The 10715-nt window shown below is 36.3% G+C and overlaps 1 protein-coding gene and 1 long non-coding RNA gene across 2 annotated transcripts; one reads left to right on the top strand and one right to left on the bottom strand.

Moving 5' to 3' along the window:
* Window positions 1-732: 732 nt before the first annotated feature.
* On the bottom strand, window positions 733-4666 carry LOC110775766 (uncharacterized). Its single transcript, XR_002529874.2, has 2 exons — window positions 3374-4666; window positions 733-1077 (listed from the first exon to the last, which is right to left on the bottom strand). It is a non-coding gene; the product is annotated as an uncharacterized lncRNA (long non-coding RNA).
* Window positions 4667-8203: 3537 nt separating this feature from the next.
* LOC110775765 (uncharacterized) lies at window positions 8204-9190 on the top strand. Its single transcript, XM_021980368.2, has one exon. It carries the CDS (start codon window positions 8204-8206, stop codon window positions 9188-9190), a length of 987 nt encoding a protein of 328 aa, XP_021836060.2.
* The last annotated feature ends 1525 nt before the right edge of the window (window positions 9191-10715 follow it).

The following is a 10715-nucleotide window of genomic DNA, read 5'->3' as shown; positions in this document are numbered from 1 at the left end:
TCCATCATGTTTATGATGTGATGTTAAGATTATGTGAATTTAAATAACTATATTGAGTTTGAGCTTACAACTTTAATGGGTTCTATTTGAGGAAGAGAAAGAGTGTTTTTATGTAGAAAAAAGTGGAATGTAAAGAACTTGAGTAGAAAAAACGGGCCTTCAAATTTCACATAATTTGGGATAAAAAATAAAGAAGAATCTAAATTATAACTTGATGAACAAATACTCAGCAAATTTTAGAACATGAATTGTCACAATTTAGAACATGAAGTGTGAGATTTTAGAATATGAATTATCACAGCTAATTAGAACATGAAGTACGAGATTTTAGAACATAAGTTGTCACAGTTTAGAACATGAATTACGAATGTTTAGAGCATGAAATTCAACCTAAATAAGTTGAGTTTCAAAAAAAATATGATGAAAAATTTCGTTAAACTTGTTAAGAATTACGCCGATTTCAAAGAACTTTGTTGAATTATTGTAACAGCCCGCCCTTAACAAGCTGCTTCCTAAACACACTTAGTCTTAATTTAAACAAACTCAATGTAATTACAACTTTAAATCCTGCTAAACAAACTTTCACTCTACCACTTCAAGTATTAATCACGGGTTTAGCCTATCTCAAAGACACTAATCAAGACCCATAAACTTAATTAGTTATTAAAAATTTCGGCAGCACTTCCCCTAAATATGGACAACCTAAAATACTATTTAGGAAATTACGTCAGATTCTCTTTCACCTGCTTCAAATTCATCATTTCAACATATAACATATCCCAAACATCACCAGAGTGTCACTGTACAGCCTACACTTAATGAGCTACTTCTAAGCACACTTAACTTTAAACCAAAGAAACTTAACTTCACTACGACTCCAATACAGATACACAACCCATAAATTATAAACCAAAAGCTTTAAGAAGAAATTATACACCCCATTAACAAACTCTAGGAAATAAATTACATTTGGCGAATCCACAATCCAACCTTGGACACGTAAGGTCATTGAAGAAATCTACGAACCTTGAATCTGAACTGAGACCTAACTCTTGCTACCTGCAAAACATTTTAACTCTGCCCCCACCGGGACAGGTTCAAAGAACAAAATCAGCGGAAATCTGAGTACACACATCCAACGTGAAATGCATTTGATAGGTGGCTCAAAATGATTTTATTTATAGTTTTTATGTTTTGTTTTGAAAAGCAACTTCGCTTATCAAACTCAATTGAAAAACATAACTTGATAAAACATTATAACTTCTTTGAAATCTATTTCGCGAAATCCTTATTATTCAAACAACGATTTGGGAAACGATACACTAGCATTACTTGAAAAGAAAAACTTCAGACTTTACTTACCATCTCACAAAGTTTCTAAATTTACGATCACCTCGACTGAATTAGACTCACAACTTAAGATTCATCTTGTCATTCTCATACTCTTAATCATTTTCAATCATAACCTAATTCGACAATGACTCATAACGATAGCTCGAGTATTATAAGTAAATCTTTTTCCCAATCTACAGTTTTTGCCACAAGGTGAAACACAGGATATGTATTCACAACTCAATTCGAAACTTATTGCCACAGTACTGCCAAAAGTCATGTAAATTTGCTACATGATATTACCACAAACACAATTCAAACTCACAATGCATATTCGATATAATTTCATAATTCAAAGCGAAAAGAAATAATTTATTTCAACATATTAGTTGTTGTTGGGGAAAGTGAACACGAATAGAGAGGGGTCAGCATGACCAGCTGCTCTATACGGTGGGGGTCGTCACCCTCCCGATTATCATACGCTTGCAAGACTTAACTAGGACATGTCCCTAATTACGGGTCAAGCCCGCTTACCACGAGTAATACACACTTCCAAATATGGGTCAAGCCCATTTACCATGAGTCTATTGATATATCACTCGCTTCCAAATATGGGTCAAGCCCATTTACCACGAGTCTATTGATATAGCATTCGCTTCCAATGTTTTTCATCACCGATGCATGTGAGAACTATGCCACACATACACGACTACTTTCCCCTACTTAAGTATTTATTGCTAATTTTGAGGTTCGCTCTCAAACTTAAGTTACAATCCCTAAATCATGAATTAGCTTCTTCCTCATTATATATCAACTCTCTATCTTATATAAATCTTTAACCCGATTTCCCTATCAAACTCAAGACTCGTTGACTCTTTAACCTTACAACACTTAGACCATGGTGAACCGGTAGGACATGAGCGCCTTTCTTGATTTACTCCTTTGATTAAACTTTCTTAAACCACTAATCCATAACTCGACTTCTAATGTGATATCCTTAAACATAAATTAACTTGAGACTCTAATATAATATTAATTTGGCACGTAGTTTGATTTAATTATCAATGTTAAATTCAACTAGGTGAGTTTAGTGTGCCTGAAATGTATTTTATAAATATTTAGACAACTCTTTATATTAAAACAATCTTTATTAACTCAAAAAGAATTATTAATTTCTTTCTAAATTAACTAGTTTAAAAAAGAACACCGTTCTTCATAACAAAATCTCTTTTGAAAACTTATTGAAAGAATTCATTTTACTCCGCAAAAACCATTATCTATCATTTAAGGTAATACGTTCAAAATGAAATATATTTCAATTATGATTGTTTTCAACATATATATTAAAATCTTGTTCAAAACTAATTTCACCCCCATAATTCACAACTTAAGAAAAAGAAAATTGCGCGACTTCAAGAAATTCAAATAAATATAACTTGGAGGAATTAAAATATAAACTTTACTTGAAAACATCTCTTTAAAATTGATTTAAAACTCATTCTTAGCTATATTTTGACTAGATTAATAAATAAGTAAATAAATAAATAAAATTCATATTCTAACTTATACTCGTTCGTTTAAGAACTTTTGATTTGTAGCAGTCACCCTTGACACTTTAAGATTCATTTGGTATTGACAATAAAGTTATGATCCCTCTGATTAACTAACACCTCTTAATTAGTACTTTACTCTTATACATATAAGACATTTCTTACCGTTTGACTAGTTCCCATGACCAAGATCAATTTTAACGCTCAACACAAGTTTCAAGATAGGTTCAATCCAAGGCAAGAAATTCTCAATTAGATTCCAATCCATAACAAGCCCCCGTAACTTCCCTTTTAAATGGTTCAAAATCATTTCTATCTTGAAATTCAAAGCCGACATAAATCATTTCAATAAAACAATCAAATTCATTTGCGAATCAACAATTAAGATTATAATTATGTTTATATATACAAACATAACAATATTGGTACTATATTATACTTAAATCACAACATATATTTTCAAACAACGAAGATGGTTGGACAATGTGTACCTTCAATTGCCGCACAAAAATTCCAAGCCACAATCCACTACCAATCCACTTCTACTTCATCATTTCATTATCCTTAATCAAACCCCAAACGTTCACCTCCACAAGAAAGACATGAATTAATATCCTCTTTTCTTAAAGTAAACTAAAGACTAAATCATCATTTTGTTGAGAAATCTAAACCGATTCCTGAAAACTTATTTCAAAAGCTTAGCATGTATACTATATTAGGAAAGCTAAAGTAATTGTGACTAATATTCATAATTGTATAATTTTCTTATTTACTAAAATAGGTTTTGAAAACTAAATTACACTCTTATTTAGAAACCATTTGGTATAACTGAACATTAATCAAACACGCTTTAATAATCAAAACTCATTTTTATATAATCAAAATAAATAATAACAATTTATTTCCATAAACTATTATAATCTAATTGATATAGATTAATAGGAATAAATAGAATTGGAAAATAATTATACCCATAAGAAGGAAATTCAGCAACAACAGTAGATAAATTGCAACTGCAACAGCAACAGCTCCAGTAGGACCGCGGAGCTCCGGCAAGGATGTGTCGCACCCGAAGAGGAGAGAGAAGCCAAAGAAGAGGAAGTTAGGGTTTCCTGAATTGGGATTCTAAGCAATTCAAATAATTAACAGGCTAGGATAAAGAGGTTACCCATTTGTGAGGCAGTAGCAACGGCGGCAGCAACGACCACCATGGTGGCGGCGTGAGGCGGAGCAAAATCGAAGGAGAAGGGGAGAGAGGCGAGACTCTGTGAAGCAGTAGCAAAGCAGCGACACCACAACAACATGAGTCGGAGCGTCGACGAAGAGGATGGTCGGCGTTCGCCGAAATGAGGGAGAGGGGAGCAGTTGAAGAGAGAGAAAGATCGACGAGAGTGAGAGAGAGAAAATGAGGGTTCTCCATTTTTCTTTCTTTTTGGATCTTTCTAGAATGAATTTTTTTGAGGAAAAATAAATTAAAATAAAATAATATAATATAAGTGATTAGGTGATTATTCAGCAAAATAAAGGAAAGTACGAGGGTAAGACTCTTGTCACCCAACCCATGTAATCTTAATCAAACATTAGCTAATTAAATTAAAAAAAATCCTTATTACCTTTACTTTAGATAACTTTAACTAGAGAAACTCAATTAACGAAAACAACAAATAACATCACCAACCCGATTAAAATGGAAATCTTAGCTTATAAATAATATATGTGTTTAAACGAATTATTTAAGATAACAAGATCCATAATCTATAACCGAATAGATTTCAAATTTTTTAACTTGTGGTAAAATCTCAAGAGTAATTTAAAACTTGTTTATTAGATAATAATATAGTTTTTTTTACGGATATTTCATGAAATGCCCCCGAGTTTTGCTGTAATTCACCAAACGCCCATCAAGTTTCAACAATTCATAAAATACCCCTCACAATCTGTACAAATACCCACCATACCCTTACTGATAACGGGCGTTAAGTCGCCGTTACTGTGAATTTACCTTTATGCCCTTATGTTCTCTTTTGATGTTATTTACCCATCCCTGGTCGATCTTCCTCCTGTTCTTCCTTATTCAACTGACTTCTCTCTCCCCCATGTTCTTCCTCCTTCAACTGCTTATTGTCCCATTAATCACCAAAAAACACAGATCTAGAGCAAAGGTGCCCCAAACTCAACAAATCTAGAAGAAACTAGAAAACGAGTATTTGATTTCTTCAAATTAGCCTGCATGTCACTTCCAAAAGTCAGGGAAATCTACAATCTCGACGATGTCGCCACCATCTCTCAGCTTCGAACCACCATCGCCTCTCAGCTCTGTAAGAATGCCCACATCAAAGACCCTAAGGTTTCCCCTCTAATTTATCCTTTTTCTAATTTTTAATTTTTTTTTGGAAATCTTGTTCCTCTAATCGTGGAATTAGGGTTAATTGTAATGTTTTTTCATTTATTTTTATGCGTTATTATTTAGCACTAGTTGTGTTTGAATGTTAATTTGACCACCTTTGTACTTCATCCGTGTTTTATGTTCATTGATTTTGTTGTTGTGTTCGAAGTTTTGATGATTTTTGCTCTTTTTTCGGGGTTTATGTTTATTTGGAATTCTATCAGAAAGACAACTGATTGTGCTTTAGTTATTTGTGGATATTTATTGGTTGTGGTATTTGAATGTTTGATGATTTTCATTCTATTTTGGGGTTTTATGTTTAGTAAAGAGAGAATTTTTTTTTCTTTTGGCAAATAGTAAAGAGAGAAAAATTGATTGTTGGTAAACAAAATGAACTTTAGAGATTGAATTGAGTATAATCAAATATTCAAATGTGATTAGTATGGAATGAATAGATGAGGAGTAAAATTTTGGTGGATACTTGAGCTTTGATTATTGTTTATTCATGTGTTTCGTTGTCCATTCTCAGCTTCTGCTAGTATGGTGACTTGATTATCTGTATGATATGTACTGTGAGCTTGGTGCAGACATACTGTTGTTAACTTAGCTATCACGAGTCCTGTCATAATGTTAGTATTTTTCCTGTTGTTGTTGTTGTTGTTGTTGTATGGATTAGACTTGATGCTTGTCTGTTGTCAATGCAACTCTTATAGCGTGGGATTCAACTTCTTTAGTTGCACTTCTTTATGGGTTGCTCCCTGGTTCTTCTGCTCCAAATTTATGTGGATTTGACCACTATGATTAATTATTTGATTCACCAACTATGTTCTAGATTTGGAAATGTCAAAGTGTGTTGTGTGCTCATTGGTTTGATTGGTTTTGCTGAAACGAAACCTTCTTTTTCCTATTCAAACACTTCAAGCAATGAGAGTTGAGGTCAACTTAGGCTCTTATTTGCTTCCGATGTTAGGGTTTCAACCTTGCAAATGTGAAAGCTTTAATGTGATGGTGACAATGATGATAAATGTTCAAATATTTCTGATATAATTCTGGAACTGTAAGCTCAAAATGGTAGAGCGACCAGGTAACAACCTGGTAGGTTGGTGGTTCGAGTCCACTCAGGTCCAAAATAAAATGAAACATTTACACAAGGATAAAAGTCATAAATTTGAATATCTGATGCAACACTGGAATTACAGTATCTAGATTGCTGCAATAATAACAAAACTCATGACAAAAATCTTAAAGCAAGCAAAACAACATCTAAATTGCACGAACAATCCAACAAATTAAAGGGGTTTACTTCTTCTCTCTTCTCTCTCATGGTGTGGTGTACGTTAAGGTTCCCTTACTAACGTGCGCCAATCTTGAAAATGGCGAGGAAGAAGAAAACGCAGAAGCATGAGATTGCTCAAGTGAATGAGGAAGCCTCTTCTCTTCTTCATCAAGAAGTTTCGAGGCCTAAGAACCAGAACCAACTCAGAAAACAAATACCCATTCCTGATGAACCTCGGGTTAGTGCGGGTCTGGTGACACCAGTTACGCTGCCTCATTCTGACCATGTGCTGCCGTCGATGGAACGTCTAGACAACTCTCAAGCTTACCAGGACTCGGCTGGTTGGTCGCGGTCAGTGCGTACTGATGTAAATCGACCGGCATCGCTGGTTGAAGCTCTGGAAGAGTTTTACGAAGATAGCCATCGAATGGTGGTGGGAAAGGATAGGGTGGACCTCCTGGTGAGAAGTGTTAATGCTGCACTCAAGGAAATGCACCATCAGAGTGTGATGAAGGAGAACCCAGGTGTAGATCCAGCCCAGAAAACAGAGGATGTCCGTACAGAAACAGAGTGTGAGATGAATGGTGCGCAGCCAGCTCAAAGGCGATTGGATATGGAACCAAAACCATGGGTGAGTCTATTCAAAGGTAGTTCACTCCCTTCTAAAGGTTTTGCGTTGAATTTTATTGCTCCCACAGTCTGTGATGGTAAACCCATAGCTGTACTTGATAAGCATGAGATACAAAAAATGAATGATCTATGGGGAAATGCAGTTGTCATGTATGTAGTTGGGGAAAAACCTTCGATTGGGTCTATTTTGAGATTCATTGCAAAAGAATGGCACCAAGTGGGTAAACCTCAGATTTTCCTCCATGATGAGGGCTATTTTGTAATCAGATTCCAGTCAAAGAAGGATAAGGAATCAGTTCTGGTGGCTGGTCCTCATATGTTCTTTGGCAAACCTATGATTGTTAAACCTTGGACAGCAAGTTTTAATTTCCAGGAGGAAATATTGAGGGTAGTACCAGTGTGGATTAGGTTGCCTAACTTACCATTGAGCTGTTGGGGGGGTGATTCATTGAGCAGAATAGGGAGTTTGCTTGGGGATCCTCTATATGCTGATGAATGTACTTCTAAACAGCAAAGAATTTCATTTGCTCGAATTCTTATTGAGGTGGATGTAACTGGTGACTTGCCTAAATCTGTGCAGATTCAGGACCCTATGGGTAACATTGTTAAACAGGTGGTTGAGTTTGAATGGCTACCACCTTATTGCCAGAAGTGTAAGATTGTGGGGCATGACTGTACTCAGACAAGAGTTAATACCACAAGATTTAGGCCAGCTGATGTTCAGAGAAAGAAGGTTGTGAAGGTGTGGAAACCTAAAGCAGTGCAACCAAATGTTGAACCACAAACTACTGATGAGTTGACTGCTAATGATGCTGTACAAGAGGATGATGGGGAGAATGGAGAGTTATCTGTTTATGATAAGCCTTTTACTCCAATTGCTCCAGTGCTTGATGAAGGGTGGAGAGTTGTTTCAAGAAGAAGAAGAGATATTAGAACTCCAGCTCAGACTGTGGGGCTTGCTGAAGTCCATTTGAATGGGGAGGAATTGGTTGCTGGTAGTGATGGAGTGGAATTCCCAATTGATCCACCATGAATATTAGTACCTGGAATGTGAGGGGATTGAATGATCCCATTAAAGTAGTTGAAATAAAGAAGTTTTTAGCTAGTAATAACATTAGTGTTGTAGCTTTGTTAGAAACTAAAGTTCAGGAGAAGAATAGTTGTAAAATCCAGAAGAAAATAGGGGTTGGGTGGCAGTGGATTATGAATTATGAGCACTCTCCTAGGGGAAGGATATGGATTGGTTGGAAGCATGCATTGGTGTCAGTTCAGCTTATCCAAAAAACTGAATTTTGTGTTCACTGTCATGTTACTACTAAGAATGGCTTGTTTGATGCTTTATTTTCAGCTGTGTATGGTTTGCACTCTGTTGATACTAGAAGACCAATGTGGAGAGAGATCACTACTTTCAGTAGTACTGTTAATTGTCCTTGGCTTGTCATGGGGGATTTCAATGCAGTTTTATTAGCTGCTGATAGAGTAAATGGCAATGCAGTTACAGAAGGGGAAACTAAGGATTTTGATAGCTGTATGGATGCTGCAGGGTTGGCTGAGCTTAAGAGTTGTGGGAGTTACTATTCTTGGAGCAATAAGGGGCAAGGTAACTTGAGAATCTGTTCCAGAATAGATAGGGCCATTGCTAATGCTTTGTGGCATTCTAAGTTTGTTGATGCTGTGGTGGATTATTTGCCTCCAGGAATTTCTGATCACTCACCTCTGGTTATGTCTTGCAATATTCATATGGGAGGGGGGAGTAGACCCTTTAAATTTTTTAACTATATGGCTGATCATGTTCTGTTCCTTGATGTAGTTAAAAAGGGATGGGATGTGTCCTGTCCAAGGGGTGGAGCCATGTTCAAGGTGTGGACTAAGCTGAAAGCAGTAAAGCAAGGATTGAAGGAGTTACATCATAAAGATTTTGCTAAGCTTGATGAGAGAATTGAGGGGTTAAGGGCTGATTTGGGTCAAATTCAGATCCAGTTAGCTTCTTGCCCTACTGATAGTAGTGTGCAATAAAGTGAGAGGGATTGTAGCGAGACTCTTAAGAAGTTTTTGCATATTCAGGAGAGTGCATATAGACAGAAAGCAAGAATTCAGTGGTTGCAAGTAGGAGATTCTAACTCTAAATTCTTTTTCAGTGCAATGAAGGAGAGGATTTCTAGGAATAGCATTGATATTTTGTATGATGATTCTGGGAAGAAGCTTAGCACTACTCAGGAAATTCAGGAAGAAGTTAGCTCTTTCTATAAGAAGTTGATTGGTACTGCAGCTAGCTCATTGATGGGTGTGGATGTTGGAGTGGTTAGGAAAGGGAAGCAGCTGTCTGCTGCTGATGCAGAAATGTTGGTGGTTCCTGTTTCAGATGCAGAAATTGATGCAGCTATCAAAGGTATTGATATCAATAAAGCCCCTGGGCTTGATGGTTTCAATAGTTTGTTCTTTCTTAAAGCTTGGGAGATTGTGAAAGCTGATGTTTATGAAGCAGTAAGAGAGTTTTTCAGAGCTGGGGTGATGTTAAAGCAAGTGAACAACACTTCAGTTACTTTGGTTCCTAAGATTCAGAATGCCTCTTGTGTGAAGGATTTTAGGCCAATTGCTTGCTGCTCAGTTGTCTACAAAATTATCTCCAAAATTCTTACTGCTAGAATGCAAGGTGTTATTGGTACAGTGGTAAATTGTTCTCAATCTGGTTTCATCCCTGGTAGATCCATTTCTGATAATATTTTGCTGGCTTGTGAGTTGGTGAAGTGCTATTCTAGAAAACATGTTTCTCCTAGGTGTATGATCAAGGTGGATCTGAAAAAAGCCTATGATTCCTTAGAGTGGCCTTTCTTGAAAACCATGCTGTCAGAGCTAGGATTCCCTATGAAGTTTGTGAATTGGGTGATGCAGTGCCTCTATTCTGTTTCTTATTCCATTCTGATAAATGGTTGTCCCACTAAACCAATTCCTGCAAAGAAAGGGTTGAGACAAGGTGATCCCATTTCACCTTATTTGTTTGCTTTGGGTATGGAATATCTGTCAAGGTGTCTTGCTGCTCTTGCTGAAGATACTAACTTCTCTTATCATCCTAGATGCAAAAAGTTGGATCTCACCCATATGATGTTTGCTGATGATTTGTTGATGTTCTCCAGAGCTGATGAGGGTGCTGTGAAAGCTCTTTTTGATGCTTTTACTAAGTTTTCCTTGGCTTCTGGTTTGGAAGCTAATTTGCACAAAAGTGAAGTTTATTTGGCAGGTGTTTCTGATCATGTTGCTTCCAGTATTGTTAGCTCAATTGGGGTTCCTAAGGGTTCGTTCCCTTTCAGATACTTGGGTGTCCCTCTTACAACTAGGAAGCTCTCCTTCACAGACTGCAAGCCTCTCATTGATAGAACTGTTGCTAGAATCAAGAGCTGGACTTCTAAGTTCCTTTCCTATGCAGGTAGGCTGCAACTGGTGAAATCTGTACTTTTTGGTATACAGCTCTACTGGTGTCAGATTTTTGTTATGCCTAAAAAGGTAATGAAGGAGATTCAGAGAATTTGTAGATGTTTCTTGT

This window comes from Spinacia oleracea, chromosome 3 (genome assembly GCF_020520425.1).
Source record: "Spinacia oleracea cultivar Varoflay chromosome 3, BTI_SOV_V1, whole genome shotgun sequence".
Lineage (NCBI taxonomy): Eukaryota > Viridiplantae > Streptophyta > Magnoliopsida > Caryophyllales > Amaranthaceae > Spinacia > Spinacia oleracea.
Note: the sequence above shows the minus strand (reverse complement) of the source record. Positions and strands in the feature narration are given on the sequence as shown.

What these genes read in the sequence shown, in the direction of transcription:
- LOC110775765 (XM_021980368.2), top strand. Translation starts at nt 8,204, where the DNA reads ATGAATATTAGTACCTGGAATGTGAGGGGATTGAATGATCCCATTAAA.